This window comes from Fonsecaea erecta (genome assembly GCF_001651985.1).
Source record: "Fonsecaea erecta strain CBS 125763 chromosome Unknown Scaff5, whole genome shotgun sequence".
In the NCBI taxonomy this organism is placed as follows: Eukaryota; Fungi; Ascomycota; class Eurotiomycetes; order Chaetothyriales; family Herpotrichiellaceae; genus Fonsecaea; species Fonsecaea erecta.
Window position 1 is genome coordinate 1,633,687 of NW_017387248.1, and position 17,841 is coordinate 1,651,527.

A 17,841-nucleotide genomic window follows, 5' to 3' on the forward strand; every position below is an offset into this window, starting at 1 on the left:
GTGCAGGTTCCATGCTGTAAATGGCGCGGGGGTTGCTGGTCACGCTGGTGTACTGTAGGCTCGGAGCCATTCTAGCCTATGAAACACCTACATACCATGCCACAAAGGGCCAGTCCATGCAGTATTATCGTCCCAAAAATAAAGGACTGGATGGGGCAGTATTAATGAGAGACCAGCAAGACTGGTTCCAAGACTCTCTGCGTCATCGAGGCCAGGTCATTGCTGCGGTAAAAGAATGATACAAGCGGATAAAGTGACATTGAGATGGAGTCCATTTGGAGGAAAAAGATGGGGGCGCCTTGGGTGGATTGCCCGGCGTGCTGCCTAAAATCTTGCTTCCCTCGCCCCCAATCGATGCTTTGGCTCCCGCGTTTAAGCATGTGACTCGGCCTAACTAGGGCTCGGCAGACACTTTACGGGCCTCTTAGCTATATGTATCATTGGTCTTTTGATGGACGGAGCATCTACTGTAGGTAGGTACGTATCTACGGTGTCGCCGGTGTGTGTGAACCACTCCCCCGGAAACTCAGGAGATATTCCATTGGCGAGCTGATTGCCTCATCAACCCTCCGCAAACTCTTTCATCTGCTGCTCTTTGAGTCCTGAACGGTTAGCTGTGATGGCATCGGCGCTGATGCCGGTGGCGTCGTTCTGGAAAATGAATCAGGGGCTGCACGCCAAGTCAAACAGAGCTGAGCAAGGGTGCTGAATATTCCCCGGGGGACTTGGGGTTGAGCTTCCGGTGAAACTCGCGAATTTCACTTTCCAAAGTCAATTGTGTGAAAGGTTTGGTCCCATCGTCCGCTACCACCCACCCATCAACGTCGTCCCCCACCCTCCCTCTTCGGGCCCCCTGCTCCCCTCTCGTAGGCTCCTGCGTAGCTCCCTAGTAAGTACCGCGGCCGCTGGAACTTCTCGCTACGTTTGCTCCCCCCGTTCAGCTGTTATGATAGGCTTCAACTCTGTTCTCCAGGCAGGGGGGGTGATGGGTGGTGGCCTTCCAATGACACGGTACCGGCTGCTTGCTTGTTCGATTCGAACCTGCTAAGCGAACAGCAGAAAGGAGACGGGCCTCCCTTGTTGCCCTTGCTCTCTGGCCTTCCTGGTCATGAGAGAGTACTCCGTAAGTCCTGTCCAAGGTCCATCTTTCTCCGTTGCCCATCCCTTTTCGTCTTTTCACTTTCACCTCATCTTTCACTCGCCCTTTCACCCGTGCTTTTGCCCAGAATCTGCCTTGGGACAGTGCGTCTGCCCTGGTCAGCGCAGTCGAATCATCATTGAAGAACCCATCACTGGTGAACCTTGTGATCCATGCCTGTCTCCTTTCTACCCGCCCTGGTGCATTTTTGACGTGTCAGACATTTTCCTTTTTTCCCACCCTATCCAGTCGGCCGGTCCTGGCCTCTCCATCGTTTAGAGTACGCAGCACGAATGGAAATACTGGCCCGCTCATCTTCCGGATCCTTTGGCGGCCCTTGTTTCTCCAGGTCTTTTTGTCAAAGGCACCCGAGTCATTGTACATTCCCAACCCCTGCTGCTGGGGCGCCGTATGCTGCGTGTCGCTCATCTAGAGACAACTTCTCGTGTTAGCTGCTGGCCAGAGCCACTACAAACGAGTACGCCGAAACAAAGGATCGTCGTCATCATGGAACTCGGGTACAGGTCCAGCGAGTGGGTGGGGCAACGTCGACCGCAGCGCAGTTACAGACCGTACCGACTCGAAGCCTTCCGAGGCGACGCCCCCCCTCAACTGCTTACCCGCCCTTTGTACGACTGACCCCAGTCTATGACACGTCTAAACGCTTGACCCTAAACTCCACGGGAGCACTTGTTCGATCGCCAATCACCAAACCAGCGACACCCTGCCAGCCTTGGCCCTCCCTTCCAGCCCAAAGTGAATCAATTTATCCACGAATCCGTCGGGCATGACCGCCTTTTTCACCGCCTCTGTATCCCACGCCGCGAAAAGGTTCAATTGGTGAGCAAAACAAGAAAATGCCCATGACTAGAGAGTTCAGAGTCCGAGAATCGTGTCGGGCCTCGATCAGGCATGCACGGCACGCTGGTCACAAGGTGCATTGAAACGAGAAGGATGACATGCTGCTGATGCAGCAAGCAAGGTAGTGGCGTCTCCCTCGTCACATAACTCGGTACAGGGCCCTTGGATCATAAGCAGGATTCCCAGCCGGCTTGTTCGCCACTGGACGAGCGAACAAGCAAAAGCTTCTGGGGGCAGTCTAGCGGCCAGCCCAAGTGCTAGCCGAGAGGTGGAAAGGCCAGCGCTAGAGGCAGCAAACTCTTCGGTAAGCAGGCTCCCCGGCCTCCGGAAGACCAGGATTCTGATCCCTAGCCTGTTCACCGCGGTCCACTCAAGCTCTGGTCAGGGGTAAATTCCACTCTGGCAGAGCGAAGCCTATGCATATCGATCCTCCGAATCACAAGGCCCCGAAGGTACCATTGTCGCGGTTCCTGGGCTCAGATGCGCTTTTATTTCTACTGGATGCTACTGGCCTGGGTCCATGATGCCGAAATTCTTCTGGATCAACGTCCGTCCCCCCGGTTAATTGGCTGCAAGCCTGTACGAGTATCGACCTCCACCCCTGTCCACGTCAATCAGTGGTATTTCCTTTTCCGCCTTTCTTTTCTTCTCCCTTTTCAAAACGACCTGCAGTCTATGGGCCTTTTGCTATCCTTGTCACGATGCCAGTCCCGGATCCACATCGCCACCGTCGCATGGCAGCCCTGAAACCCACTTTCTGGAGCCCAAACGGCAGAGAAAAGTCAAAGAGCCCAACAGAGAGGAGCGTCTGGCCATGTTCTCCATTTTTTCACCATCCTGGCCTTGACCCCATTCAATGCCGTTCCCTCGAGTGTGTCCACTTGCGCCAGGGATCCAGCAACATCCCACCTGGGCACAAGTTACGCCTTCCCCGAGCATCACGCACCACTTCCCGGCCCTTCCTGACTTTCAACCCGAGTTGCCCAACTCGCTCGAACCGTCCGATTGAAGAACATCATCTCCCACCCCCCAGTCGTGCAGGGCATTTTATTTCGGGTGACTACAAACTGGTCTGACGGCACCCGCGGCTCGGGCTCTAGCGCTCTGACTGGAGCTGCCCAACACCGCCTTCTGTGGACAACCGGGCGCGGATGTCAGAGACTTTTTGCCCTGATTACCTTGTCCATTCCGCCCTCCCCTCGGGGTGCCTCGTTCGTGTAACCGTGGCTGCTTTTTTGGCCACTGGCTTTGCGCAAAAATGTCTCCATCGCAAGGTCCTGCTCGCTGCCGCGTTCTGTGCTATGCCAACTGCTCCAGGCAGTCCACCGCCTCTTCCACGCGGCGGCGGATGCACCATTCCGTCAGAAGAGAAAGATGAGAATGCCCCGCCCGCCCTGTCTATCGCTGCTCGATCCTTTGTCTCCTGGAAATTTCCTTTCCCTTATTATGACCGCCCTCCTCGCGCCGTGTGCTAGATGACCCTCTTCTTTGTTCACCTCACTTTCCGCCCTCACACGACAAGTTCCTTTTCCTCCCTCGGTGACGATGCTGAACCGTTGCACCAAGCAGTCCCCGAGTCAACGGGAGCTCAAACATGTCGACGATGGGTTTCCATACCGACAATTGGGCGTGCTGGGTACGTCATCTCGCAGGCGCTCCCAAATTGGCAACCTGTTGCGAATCACTAACACATCGGACAGCAATATGTCGTCTATGCGAGCCAATCGCCTTCATGTCAATATTCCCGTACGCCTACCGCATGATTGAATCGTTCAACATCACCCAAGACGAGTCGCGGATATCGGTCTTTGCCGGAATGCTCATTACAGCCTTTGCCTTTGCCGAGTTTTTGACCGGAATGCTTTGGGGCCGGCTGAGTGACCGCGTCGGCCGCAAACCGGTCTTGATCATGGGTCTCGCTGGGACCGCCTTGAGCATGATATGCTTTGGATTTTCGCGGAGTCTGAAAACTGCCATTCTCGCCAGAGCCCTCGGCGGGGCTCTGAACGGCAATGTGGGAGTGCTCCAAACCACCGTAGCAGAGCTCGTGACGAAGAAGGAGCATCAGCCTCGTGCGTATTCGATCATGCCGGTGGTCTGGAGTATCGGATCCATCATTGGTCCCTCGATAGGCGGAGCCTTGGCTATGCCATGTGACTCCCTCGGGTTCCGTCGAGGCGGCTTGTTCGACAAGTTCCCGTTCCTGTTGCCCAATCTCGTCTGTGTTGCAGTGCTCATCTGCGGTATTGTGGTTGGCGTCCTGTTTCTCGAAGAAACACATACCAAGAAAAAGCCTTGCAATAGCGTTGGAGAGGTTGCGTTCGAGGTGTTCTTCGCGCGCCTCGGATTTGAAAGGCTTCCGGTCCAGCTCGAGGCCCTGGGCCGTAAATTGGGCTTTGCTCGAGGAGACCGACCGGATGCCTTTGACCATCGCGATCCACCCCCGGGCTACCGGAGCACGGAAAGCTCGCCGTTGCTGCGGTCAGCCTCAACGATAGAGCTGGACCTCGAAATGCTGCGGGAGAAAGAAATCAGCAGCGAGGCCAGGCCTTTCAACCGGCAGGTAAAACTGATCATCTTTGCATATGCGATCCTTGCTTAGTATGTGCCATGTTCTTTTCCTCCTCCCCTCGCCCAGTGGCTCCGACTGACATGCTTTGTAGCCACAGCGTTTCATTCGACGCCTTGATGCCCACCTTTCTCAGTGAAGAACGTATGCAGACGGAGCCTCACCTTCCCTTCCGATTCTCTGGAGGCTTCGGCATGGGCACCCGCGCCATCGGTTTCATGATGGCGATTCAGGGCGGCTATTCGATCGTCGCGCAATTCTTCATCTTCCCCTACATGGTCCGACGCCTCGGCACACTCAATGCGTCTCGGCTAACGATGACTATCTGGCCTGTGCTGTATTTGGTGGTGCCATATCTGGTACTTCTTCCGGAACGTTGGCAGCAAACGGGCATCTACGCTACTCTTATGATCAAAATCACGTTTCAAGCGATATCATTTCCTTCGAATGCGATTCTTCTAGCCAATGCTGTTTACTCCAAGAGCGTACTCGGACGGATCAATGGTACTGCTGCATCGATGGCGTGCTTGGCCCGTGCCGTGGGGCCCGTTGTGACGGGCTCGGTACACACAGCTGGACTGAAACTCGGGTATGGCGGTCTGGCGTGGTGGACCATTGGAATCGTCTGTGCCATTGGAGCTCTGGAAAGCTACTGGATGGAAGATTCCGATGGAGGCCCGGATCGTCTTTCGAACGAAGGAGAAGAACGTACCTGCGAGCCGTTGATGCACCCTTCTGTCGTCGAAGGAGGCGACGAATGCCTCTCACCTCGCCATGAGCGGTTGGCTTTCATTGACGACCTGGATCTTTCCGAAACCACCCCGGAAAAAGCATGACCTGGGCTTCACAGACAGCAGGGCTGGCTTGAGATATTCTATTTCATGCATCCTTGGACGGTCGGCAACTTGGCCGCTCAAGTGCCTCCTCTCAGCCCCTTGACGTCCAAAGCTTATCGACTTCCGCCACATTCTTGCCCAATGTGTGCGTGAAATTCCCCCTTTCCTTACTGATGACCTGGATTTACGGAAACTACAAGACTGGCTTTCCAAGCGGCGCGAGCCGCAACACCTATAACATGAAATCGATTAGAGGGCGCTGAATGGCGATGGATCGATGGATACCTTCGGGAACACGTTTGTTTGGGACGGCGCGTTTGTGTTTCCGCCTTTTGCACCTTTGCACCCTCGCGACACTTTTCGGTTTTGTTGTTATGTTCCGGGGTTGTTTTTGTTGTATTGTCATTTCCATCACTTTTACGAAAAAAATATTGGGAGGTCTTTTGTCCAAGATACCTTGCGGGCTTTCGCCTGGCAACTTGAAATGTCTGTCTTTATCGATTGGGAAGTGTTGTTGCGCAGTGCGTTGGTGGCAGCTCTCACGATCTGTGTGTGTAACTATAGCTTGTATGTTAGAAGGATGAGATAGTAACGAGTGAGTCGCAATGACGACCATCGGGCGATAGGAAGCTTTCCATCGTAGGCGTCGTTCACGACGTGCCCATACCGGGCAGCTTGCTCGACCGTCTTCTCACGAGGGAGCCTCATCTCAACCTCGGCGACGACGGGGTTTTTGGGGTAGAATCGCCTCGGCGCTTGGCGGCCGATGTTTCGGGACCGTCGCCGTCGCCGTCGATCCTCATTCAAAAAGAACAACTTTCTCTGTTGACTACTGTGCTTGCCTCACACTCCTTCTGTTGTCAGTCCCTCTGTGTGTGTATTTCTCGTACTGCATCTCGACCTCTCCATGGCTCCCAGCAGAGCTCTCCGACGAGCCTTCGCGGGCCGGCCTGGATGCACCGCAGCACCAGGCCTCCTCCTTCGGCCCCAGTCCGAGCCGTCGTTCAGGTCGGGCCGATGGTTCGCGTCCGCCAGGGAGTCGTCAACAAACTCCCAGACAAGCAAGATAGCCCCGCTGGAGGGTGTCAGGGTGCTGGACATGACGCGAGTGTTGGCCGGTGTGAGTTCCCCATTTGTTGCAGTACCACCCTTTGCTTGCTTGAGCAGTTGGTCGTTGGTCGGTGGTCTAGGAAAGAGACCCGAAGAAGCCATCGAGTTGATGGGAAGGTGGATTGACGGCTGATTGACTGACTCGCTGGCTGGACATTGCAACCTCGTAGCCATATTGTACACAAATTCTGGGCGATCTAGGGTAGGTACGCACGAATGACCCCCCAACCTCTCTCTTCCCATATCACACCCATGCAGGTTTGCTTTCCCACACATATCGGTATATCTACATCAGTCAGCTGACAGAGTTCTTTCGACCATTGATCTAGCGCGGAAATCATCAAGATCGAGCATCCCACTCGAGGCGATGACACCAGGGCCTGGGGGCCGCCGTACGCGAAGTATAAAGACGATGGTAAGTTTGAACCTGAGCTCGGCCAGCCATGGCTTCAGATTCAACTCGCGAGGGGTGGCGTTGACTGATCTATTGACTGACGGACGGACTCTTGTTCTTTAGCCCTTGCAAAGAGCGGCAAGCCGGGGGAGAGTGCATATTTCATCGGTGTAAGTTTTACCCTCGGGCCATCACGCAACATGCCTCCCTTGCGGTGTATTCCCGGTGCGGTATGGTGCTGCTGTTGTACAGACGCTGAAATGGGGATTCGATCGCTGTTTCCAGGTCAACCGCAACAAGAAATCCGTCGGGCTCTCGTTCCAGCACCCCGAGGGCGTCAAGATCCTGCACGAGCTGGCCAAGACGTCGGATGTGTTGGTGGAAAATTACATTCCAGGTATGTATAAGGCTGTGTGGAGAGACATGTTGGGAAAACCTCTTCATTGACTGAAATACCCTCCTCGCCTTTCATTGCCTCACCTTCTGGGCGGTCTTGGACTGAACCAACCGACGAACCAACTAACCACCTTATGTGACGCCGGCAGGGGCTCTGAAAAAGTACCAGCTGGACTACGAGTCGATACGGAAGATTAATCCTCGGTGAGCATCCCTTCCGGAGACTTGGACAAAGGAGAACTTCTCTTCCCCCACCTTTCACCCCTACCGACAGAGTCCACTCGTTGACACTTTTATCCCCGACGAAACAGCCTCATCTACGCCTCCATCACCGGCTACGGCCAATACGGGCCCTACAGCCCCCGGGCGGGCTACGACGTGATGGTGGAGGCGGAAATGGGACTGATGCACATCACGGGCGAACGGGACGGGTCCCCTGTGAAAGTGGGCGTGGCAGTGACGGACCTGACCACGGGCCTGTACACGTGCAACGCGATCATGGCGTCCTTGTTGGCCCGCCAGCGGACGGACCGGGGCCAGCACCTGGACGTGGCGCTGGCGGACTGCCAGGTGGCGACGCTGGCCAACATCGCCAGCTCGGTGCTGATCTCTGGCGAACGGGACGGCGGGCGCTGGGGCACGGCGCACCCGAGCATCGTGCCGTACAAGGGCTTCAAGACGCGCGACGGCGACATCATGCTGGGCGGCGGCAACGACCGCCTGTTCGGCATCATCTGCGACAAGCTGGGCCGGCCCGAGTGGAAGACCGACCCGCGGTTCGTGACCAACGACGTGCGCGTCCAGCACCGCGCCGTTCTCGAGGACATGATCGAGCAGATCACCCGCACCCGCACCACCAAGGAGTGGCTCGCCGTGCTCGAGGGCAGCGGCATGCCCTACGCCGCCATCAACGACGTCAAGGACACCCTCGACCACGCCCACGTCCGCGCCCGCGGCATGGTCGCCGACCTCGACCACCCGGCCTGCGGCTCCGTCAAGGTCGTCAGCCACCCGGTCAAGTACTCCGAGACGGCCGCCGGGCCCCGGACGGCTCCGCCCACGCTGGGCCAGCACACCGACTTCGTGCTGCGGGACCTGCTCAACAAGGAGGACGGGGAGATTGAGGCGCTGAGACAGGCGGGTGTCGTGGCGTAGAGGCGAACTGAGGGGGGGAGGGGGGGGGGGGGGGGGGGGGGGGGTGGGGGGGGGGGGTGTGTGTTACACAGCTGGTGGGTGCGAGGGGGGGGAGGGGGGGGGATGAAGTTAGAGGGATCAGAACAATGTAGAAGAACAACCGAAACATCAGAGGGATAGAAAAGAAAAAGTCCAAGAAGAAAGACCCCCTTCCCCCTCTTAAAGAAATCCAAATAAAACAAAAGGGGAGTTGATTTATGATGGTTCATTGGGCGTTTGTGATCGTCAATGGAAGACAAAAACCAAAACCTACCCATCCTGCCAGTAGAGCACATGGCATATCATTCATATCACTCGTTCATTACCTGACACGGTCTCTTGCAAGGTCCGTGTTCATCTCTCGACGGGTATATATATACATACATAACTTATGGTTATATAGATAGATCAAGCCCAAAAAGATACAGTAGGATGATAGCACAACCCGGAACTCGATCCGAGACGAAAGGTCCAGCAGGCACTGTGACCTGTGACTTCCGGGAAGCTCGCTGATACCGCGGTGGTCATTCATTCACGGTGGCAGATTCAGACTGTCATCAGCGTATTACCGTCAAGGAACAGAAGTCTCGGTCTTGGATAGATGAGTATGTATGTATGTATGTATGTCTGATAGGTTGATATGTATATATGCTGACAAGCGGAGAGATACATGTCGCGTGCTTTTGTATGTTTTGCTGCCTCTTGAGCAGACTCTGCAGGCATTATTCACTCCTCAGAGCTCCGGGCTATCGGTCGTTACCACCGGAGTGGGTTAGACGACGAGAACATTGCGACGAAGCCAACAGTGTACTTAGAGAGGTACAATCATGTTCACCCCCAACCCGGATCTTTCCCCTTCTTCTGATCCACCAGGCCATTCAAGACCACTACTCAATAACCACGGCGACGTGCTCGTCCATGTACTTGTTGATATCTCCCAGGAAGCATGCCGCGATGATGCTGACTCCCCCAGCGGCGATGCTGGCCAGGTACACGTACCGGTAGCTCTCCGAGTAAGCCAGCTGGCCTGCGGCGACGACCAGCTGGTAAGCCGTCTCATTGGCAAGGCCCGGGATGGTCTTCAAGTCTTGGATCAGGCTGGCGCCGGTCAGGACGATGGCCTGGGTGATATCGGTCGTGTTGGTGATTCCCACTTCGTACATGGCGGTGCCGACGTACTTGACGACGTTGGTGTCGAACTTGGAGATGAACACGTTGTAGTAGGCACAGTAGCCGACCGAGCCGCCAATAACACGGATGGCGAGCGTCAAGGCGCTGACGGTGGCGATGAGGTCGTCTGGGCAGATGATGGTGGTGATGATCGAGGCTGGCACGACGATACCGCCGATGCCCAGGCCGCCGAGGACCAAAAGACCCCAGAGTGTATCCATATTGTCTGGGGTTGCACACGCCAGTGCACCACTTCCTGCACAAGGTGGTATCAGTATCCAACGCGGCAAAAGGGACAATCGCAGACAAATACCGGCAGTCATAAGAATACAGGAGATGATCATAAGCTCTTTGTTGCGCCCGCGGAAGACCGACAGCAGCCAAAGCGTGATGCAGGCACCGACCATGATGGCGATACCTCCGGGGAGGACACGCAAGCCCACACCGGCAGGATTATGGCCATACACGTTGAAAGCCTGGGTCGGCCAGAACATAAGGTAGGAGAAGAAGTTGGCTCCGGAGATGAAGGTGATGATCAGAGTGAGTCCCAAGATGCGAGGGTCTTGCTTGAGTCTTTTTGGAAACATGGGATATTCTGCGCCATAGGCTTCCCAAAAGATGAACAGGACAATGAGGACGGCACCGAGGATAAGGGGAACGAGGGCATGGGGCGAACTCCACGAGTACTACGGAAAGTAAGTATCCAAGGCTCCGTTGCCAGGGAGAAACGGGCATACCTGGTAACCGCCCCATTGCAAGCCGGCCATGAAGAGCACCATCCCGGAAATGCTGAGAAGTCCGCCGACGTAGTCGATTTCGCGAAGAACCTCCTGCCTCGATTTGCCTTTGGAGTTCACCCGGGGCGGAGGGAAGTAGAACAAGGCCGTGATGATGAGGCCGAGTCCATTCCATATGCAGATGATCATGCCGCAATAACGCCAACCGGCATGAGCTTGTGTGTCTGTGTCAGAGACCTCCATACTCAAGGCAAAGAAAGTCTCAACGTACAAGCAATCATCTGTGCGTATAACCCAGATGGCAGGAATGGGACGATGGTGAAAATCAGTACGGCGACATAGGCACCACGCTTCCGGGTAGGAGCCATCTCAGAAGTCACTGCCAAAGCAGTCAGCTCGCTGATCCCAGCGGCTGCCCCCGCGATGGTCGTGCCGGCTGTGATTGTGTTAGGCGACGCAGTCTTCATAGTACCATGCACGAAAGCGGAGTATACCTATGAACATGTTCATGGATCTCGCGGTCGTCGCGATGACAGTACCCAGGACGAGCAGCCCAGCCCCCATCAAAGCCACATAGCGACGACCAAGAAGGTCCGATAGGGAGCCGACGAAAGGACAAACGCCCGCGAGAGCAAGTAGATTCCCCAAGACCTGGCGGATTGGTGAGTGTCGATGCATGCTCAGATCATCTTCGAGAACTTACAAACCAAATCCATCTATCCAGCCCGCCGATGTCCCCATAGATGTAGGGTGGAATGCTGCCTGTGTCACTCCTATTAGGGGTTTGGGTCCGACAAGAAATCAGAGAGTCCTACCATAAAGGTAGACGGGAATCTGACTGCCGGTCCAAAGCAAGGCCATTGCGAGCAAACTCATGAAGCGTCTGAGGGTCATCTGGACGGCGATTCAGCATATCCTCTTTCCCAAAGACCTGTGCACAAGCGAAAGGGCATGGCACACCTTGGGCTCGTGTTCATGGTCGAGGTCATCCCCGTCGATGCGAAGACCAATGCTCTTCTCGGCCTGGTCAACGGACTCTTCATGTTGGACTTGAGACTTTTCCACCGACGATGAAGGTGCCTCGACGGATACCTCTTCGGCACAGCCAGCTGTTTTCCCCACCATGATGGAACGACAGTATGGATAGAGACGGTGTCGGCGAGTTTGAAGCCTTTGAATATGCCGCCACAGGGACGTTGAATAATCGAGACATGGGCCACCACTTTACCCCAGCATTGCAATATAGATATGTATTGCTGAGATGGCCATTGGGTGCTACCTCGGTACGCTGCCTCGGTCGGAGTGTTTCGCCTGTGATCTACTGGGCCATATGTCAAACATGGAAAGAATATCGCTGCACTATTATGCGTTTCGTCCATGATTTGTCCATTCTTCTATAGGCGGAAGCGGGGGTTCCACCGTGGACGAAGTATTTGGGGGACAGCGTGGGATAGCCTCCTTCTCGGCTACGAATAGGCGGGGAAGCGTGGCGAGAAGACGCCATTCGAGGCCAATAAGCCCGTATTAGTGGATCTCTTCTCTGTCCGGGGTCGACATGTAGCAAAGGGTTGAACACCTGTAGAGAATGGCAGAGGAGGGGGAGGCAATGTAGAGGGAGGTTTTGATGAAGTTACAAATAATCCGTTTTTGGCTTTGGACGTATAAATACAACTTACCCGCTTCTCCCACCAAAACCCAATCACAACAGCAGACAAGAACCCCAAGACACCCACTTGACCTCTGTCTAGACCTTGTCCATGCCGCCATCGCAAGCCGCCTCTCCCCCGCAGTCTCCCGCCAATGGACAAAGACCCGAGGTTGCGTTCCTCCACTCCGCAGACATAAGGCGGAGATTCCTGCAAAAGCAGTGGCCCTTGCAGAGAGGGAGACGTCCACCATCTCTGCTCAGCACCGGAGGCGGACGAGCTATGGATGCACAGCAGCCGCGCAAGAGGAAGCGCTCGGCCATCGCCTGCACGCGCTGTCATGATCGAAAAGTCCGGTGCTCGGTCGCGTTCCAGGGGATCCCGTGTGCAAACTGTGCTCAGGATGGCACCGTTTGCAAGGTCTATGGCCAGCAGCATGTTGCGTCGGTGTCCTTGCCTTCCCCGGGCCATCCACCAGGCCACTCATCACGTTCCATTGAATACAACAGCCGCCCCGACCAAGCGATCCCGCCTTCATCGAAATCAGCGTACCCTCTGACGCCGTCTCCGACATCTATAGCCCTTACCGAGGTAACGCGCCAGGGTTCGGACACGGTCGAAGTACCCCGGGAACATCTAAACGTGGACAAGAGTCCTCCTGCCCCTATTGTCACCTCCCCAGAACGTCAAAGGGAGCCAGACACATCAAGCGAGATCGCAACCGGCACTCAGCAGACTCCCACCACAGTCTCTGATTCGGTGTCGGAGAAGCCTCGTGGAAATGACTCTTCCCGAGATATCCTGGTGCCTTATTATGCCGGTACTTGGAAAGCCTTCTGGTGTAATTCAACAATACTGACTTCACCTTCTAGGAGAGGCGGAGGGACTCGAATTCGTCTTTGATATCTGCTCGCCAAATCGAGCCGTGAAAGGAAGCCCCTATATCATCACCCGCAACGTCCTTAAGCGACAGCAATTCAAACCAGAGATCACTCCAGGGTCCAGGCCTCAGTTTCCACCGTCTGTCTGCGCGAGGCTCATTCGCTGCTTCTTCGGCTATGTCTACCCTTTCATGCCCGTCGTCAATGCCGGGGAATTCATTACCAAGTACTCGGACGACCCCAACAATGTCAGCTGTCTGTTGCTGTGGTCGGTGTTCTTCGCGGCAGCACTCTACATCGATGCAGAGGCCCTTAAAGCTCTAGGGTTCCAGAGTCGCAAAGTCTTGAAACAGTTTTGTTTTCAGAATGCCAAGGTAAGATGATTTGTCCAAGTGCAACAACACTGCAAACGAGCTCACAGCATTCAGAGGACGTACGACGCGCAGCTCGAGACCGATAAGTCGGCTACCATTGCCTCTGTTCTGCTCCTCAGCTACTGGTATGCTGATCTAGAGGATCTGGACGGCGGCTGCTACTGGAGTGGAGCGGCGATCCACCTATGCTTTAGCATTGGGCTCCATCGTGAACCCAGCTATTCTCGACTCCCACGGTCTCCTTTCTCACCATCCCAAATAGCGCTCTGGAGACGGTTATGGTGGTGCAGCTACTACCGCGAGGCTTGGCTCTGTCTGGGTACTGGGAGACCGATGCGCGTCCACCTCGATGACAGCGATCTGCAGCTGCCGTCTGTTCACGATGTCGTGGACGATGTCAAAGAACTATCTCCAGAGCTGCGCGAAGCATTCCTGCCGCCGGATCTCGACGAGCTGGCTGAACTCTGGATAAAATTGCTCCGGCTGTCGATCAAGCTGGAAGACACTATGGTTCTACACTACCGCCCGAGAAGGCCTCTGTTGTCATTGCCTCAGTTGGAAGCCGACTATGCGGACGTCTTACGTCTTCTCGAAAGCCTACCTACGGATACCGAAACCCGGTCCCGAACCTTGATGCTACATGTGAGCCATTTCAGATGCTATTGTCAGGCGATCATCATCCTCCTTCATCGCTCCTACATTCTTTCGACGCCTGAACATCTCTCCGCGGCCGAACAAAGCAACCTCCAAGCGGCCGCGACCCAGAGATCCAAGGCCGCTGCAGCCAATTCCACGGGCACTCTCAACAAATTGATCGGACAAGATATGATTGACACGTCGCCTACTATGCTCGTGACTGCTATGATGATCGCCATGCAAATTCATCTATTCGAGCTTGCTCGATCTGACGGTCTCATCCGCCAGCACGCTGGGCACAATTTAAACCTGCACATGATGGTCCTCTCACACCTCAACAAGACATTTTGGAGTGCCGACATGCATCGCAACCTCTTCTCCGAAGTCTTGAAGGCCCTCAACGCGGGCAAGACCGGCGACGCAAAGCAATATGACGGCTACGCGGCTGGCCTACAGGACCCGGCTGCGCAAGCAAATACTCCTCATTCTCGCGACGACCCATCAAACGCCATGAGCACTGTCTTGGATACCTGTGGGTTGAGCGGCACAGCCTTTGACGAGTTCTTCGCGTCATTTGGTCCGTTTGACAATTTCCAATTTATGTTTGACGAAGGGTAAGCCTTCCATGCCTTTGGAATGTGCCCGGTCAATCCGGGGGGCTCGCTGCTTGTCTAATGCCGAAGTAGGAGATTTGACTATAACCACAATACCGACGCCGGCCTCGTGTGAGCTCTGAAGTCGAATGACTCGAACATCAGCTACGAATGAATGATGGTTTGGTTGAAGGAGTCAACACCGATCGAGTTGGCAGCGCCTCGTGGTTCGACCAAACACGGTTATTAGGTCGAGTTGAAAGGAAATGGCGCGCCAAAGGACGAATAATGATGCGAGACCGAAGCACATACACAATGTAGATGGATAGATCATCTAGTCGTATGTTTAGAGGCCGGAGGTCAAGCAACCTGGACATACTGTAGAAGCCCGGCAGTGGAGTGCTACCTGCCTTCCCCCCTACCCACTATCAGGCCTTTATGTCCTGCCACCGCCGACTTTCTACTCCACGACCAAATCGACCCGAGATGTTTAGGTGAGGCATATAACAAACCCCCCCTGAATGCCCTGGCGCCGACGACGACGAGTTCGATAGAGTTCTTTCTTTTTCCTGGCCGTGTACAGCAGCCGCCACTCACTACCTACCCTGTCCGACCTACATGGGAATTGAATTGGCAAGAGGAGAAATTTGGTCGATTTATGTACATGGGACCCGAGAAGTGACTCCCTCCCCTGCTTTGATTGAGCCCACGCGCGAGGAAGGCTCCCGAGGGATGAATTTTTCTTCTTCTTTTCATTTCCTTTTTCCCTTTTTATTCAACCCCAATATTTCATCTCATCATTACCATGATTATAATCATGACCGTCAATATCGTCGTATCGGTGGTCAAAGTCATCATATCCGGAACGGACTGTTCAGATCAAGCTGGTACCCGCACGACAGCTGAGGTATCTGTGAGTAGTGCTGCTGCAGGAGAGCCCGGGTGTTTTGCAGGATCTGGCAACAAGACGAAAGGAAAAGAATTTTCATGTTAGCGCTGCGGGTTTCGGGAAAGGGGGGGAAGGGGGAAAACAGAGGACATGGCACGTCACATCTCGATACAGGTTAATCGAGTAGATGTGTGCTTGAGAGAGCGGGTGGGAGAATGAGAGAGGTATATGTCATACCTGGACATAAGATATATTCCAGTAGATGTCGGTCTTCATGGTCTCGAGAAAGGCCCAGGACATGGCTCCTGCAACACACATGCACATCCGTCAGCAGAAGCCGAAAATTGATTTGTTTAGAGGGAGAGGGAGGTGGCGGATCAGGCCAATACGGGATAGGGAGAGATGAAGAAGAAATAGAAGGCTGCTGTTGGAATGGAGCGAAAGGTAGACAGAGAGACAGAGAAACAAAAGCACAACACATACCGACATGTCGTCCGTTGATAAACGCGTCGGCCGATGTCTGCTCGTCCTTGCAGCCCGAGAACATGAACACGGACTTGTTCTCCGGGCCCCAGTCCTCTTGGAAGTCGTCCACGCTGTGCAGGCCCTCGTCGTAGTCGCCGTCGTACTGGTGCCGGAGACCGCGGAAGAACGAGGTCGCGCCCGCCAGGAGGTGCCGGGCCTCGCCCGTGCTGTCGAACGTGAAATCTCCGCGGATGAGATGTGATGCCTGCGAAAACAAAGAGAGGGAGAGAGAGTAAGCTACCAGCCGTCGTCACTGCCGCCCATCACTTGCCAGGAGCCGCTGTTTTCAGTGTGAGGATGGTAGTCGCACGCCGGGACACGCCCATGAGGCACTTTTGCGTGGACAGGGTTTGCTTCCATCATCACATGAGACATGGTATAAGAGTGCCCAAGGGACATGCCCGAGCCATGCAATGCCATGAGATGACATGCCTTGCCATCTCCATCGGCGACTCACACCGAGAAGCCGATGGGTCACGATGGATAGAAAAGGTGTATGGTAATGTGTTACTAACCTCGCCAATCAATTCGGCCCCAGCTCTAAGGTTGTCCATGAGGTTGACATTCCCGTCACCATCGGTCCCTGCATCATTGGCGTCAACAATCAGATGGTCCCTCGTATCAGCAAGAGCAAAAGCACATCAGGACCAAAAGTCCCCTTAGTGCTTAGCTGGGATAGTATAGTGTGGTATAGTATACGGCACTTCTCTCATTTCTCTCGCCTTTTCTTCCTTCCTTGCTTCACGAGACTTGGCTAGGGGTAATATGGGCTGCGGGAGACAACTTACGATACACGAAGGGCAACTCCACCGCGGAACCACTGGCGCGCCCAAAATTAGTAATTCTGAGATCTTACGCGCGCGGGGGGGAACATGGCCTTGGGACAGCCCAATAACGGGGGTAGGGAGAGAGGGTTTCTCACCTATGACAGCAATCGAACAGGATGAAGAGGGTGCTGCTCGGCGGCAGGGCGCTGACCAAGGCCCGGTGCAGGGTCGAGCTATCAATCTGGCCGGTCCTCTCAAAGTCCACGGGCACGATGGTGTCGGCAAACCCACTCGAATGCGAGCCGTCTTCATCCGGCACCTGGCCGCCGTGGCCCGAATAGTGCAAGAAGCACATACACCCGGGCTCGCTGACCAGCCAGTGCATGGCGGCGAGGATGTTGTGTGCCGAAGGGAAATAGGGCCCGCGGGGGTCGTTCATGTCGGTGAGCACCACCATGTTGGCCGGGTGGTTGGAGAAGCCCCGCGACGCCAGGAATTCGGCCATGTTGTTGACGTCGTCGACGCAGCCTTGGAGCTGGTGCTGCGACCCGAGGTAGTTGATCCCGATGAGCAACGCTTTTCGGCGGCCCATCTTCGTTTCGTTCCGTTAGTTGGTTCGTTCCTTTTTGCTAGGGGCTTCAAGCAGCCACGATTAGGGGGAAGACTTGGGAGCGGGTGGGAGACGAGAGGGCCTCTCGAATCACCGGGGGCGGTTTAAATCCCACAACAGAGTCAGGACCATCTCATGCTGCAAGAATAGAAACCAAAGGGGCACGGACAACGCTGGGTTAATGGTTGGGCCGCTGCGTGGCCTGCTCAGCTCGCATATAGAGCCTGAACGAGTAATAATTCCATGTGATTAGCCGAACCAGGCAGGGCACACGCTGACTCGGCGCTGCCGGGAGAACCTTGACTGCGGCGGCGGCTGACTGGCTGATTCGTCATGTGAGATCTGAGCCTTTATCCTAGTTGGTCGAGGCAGAGGTGTGAGTGATGTTGAAAGAAGGAATGGAGCGTGTTGCCAGCCTTGTCACCTGGAGGGAGGACAGACACCAGGCTGTAGTAGAAACAAGGGTGAATCTGGATGAATAAATCGAATTTTCTGAATTCTTGTTGCTGTTTACAGTAGGAAAAATTCTACCATAT

General features: G+C 55.0%; 5 protein-coding genes across 5 annotated transcripts; 3 read left to right on the forward strand and 2 right to left on the reverse strand.

The window, feature by feature from the left end:
- Positions 1–3,544: 3,544 nt before the first annotated feature.
- AYL99_06655 (hypothetical protein) lies at positions 3,545–5,404 on the forward strand (the record flags this gene model as incomplete). The annotated part of the gene is made up of 3 exons (XM_018838164.1): positions 3,545–3,635; positions 3,700–4,600; positions 4,663–5,404. The coding sequence occupies 3 exons, from the start codon at positions 3,545–3,547 to the stop codon at positions 5,402–5,404; spliced, it is 1,734 nt and encodes a 577-aa protein (XP_018692724.1).
- Positions 5,405–6,311: 907 nt separating this feature from the next.
- Positions 6,312–8,459, forward strand: AYL99_06656 (hypothetical protein; the record flags this gene model as incomplete). Its single annotated transcript, XM_018838165.1, has 6 exons — positions 6,312–6,631; positions 6,844–6,929; positions 7,032–7,078; positions 7,161–7,305; positions 7,454–7,508; positions 7,616–8,459. The coding sequence occupies 6 exons, from the start codon at positions 6,312–6,314 to the stop codon at positions 8,457–8,459; spliced, it is 1,497 nt and encodes a 498-aa protein (XP_018692725.1).
- Positions 8,460–9,364: 905 nt separating this feature from the next.
- On the reverse strand, positions 9,365–11,509 carry AYL99_06657 (hypothetical protein; the record flags this gene model as incomplete). Its single annotated transcript, XM_018838166.1, has 8 exons — positions 9,365–9,903; positions 9,961–10,333; positions 10,385–10,599; positions 10,656–10,820; positions 10,879–11,035; positions 11,088–11,146; positions 11,200–11,278; positions 11,345–11,509. The coding sequence occupies 8 exons, from the start codon at positions 11,507–11,509 to the stop codon at positions 9,365–9,367; spliced, it is 1,752 nt and encodes a 583-aa protein (XP_018692726.1).
- A 632-nt stretch (positions 11,510–12,141) lies between these two features.
- Positions 12,142–14,650, forward strand: AYL99_06658 (hypothetical protein; the record flags this gene model as incomplete). Its single annotated transcript, XM_018838167.1, has 4 exons — positions 12,142–12,850; positions 12,903–13,285; positions 13,340–14,535; positions 14,608–14,650. The coding sequence occupies 4 exons, from the start codon at positions 12,142–12,144 to the stop codon at positions 14,648–14,650; spliced, it is 2,331 nt and encodes a 776-aa protein (XP_018692727.1).
- A 718-nt stretch (positions 14,651–15,368) lies between these two features.
- On the reverse strand, positions 15,369–17,287 carry AYL99_06659 (hypothetical protein; the record flags this gene model as incomplete). Its single annotated transcript, XM_018838168.1, has 6 exons — positions 15,369–15,470; positions 15,641–15,708; positions 15,887–16,133; positions 16,444–16,511; positions 16,717–16,748; positions 16,851–17,287. 6 exons carry the CDS (start codon positions 17,285–17,287, stop codon positions 15,369–15,371), a joined length of 954 nt encoding a protein of 317 aa, XP_018692728.1.
- Between the last annotated feature and the right edge of the window lie 554 nt (positions 17,288–17,841).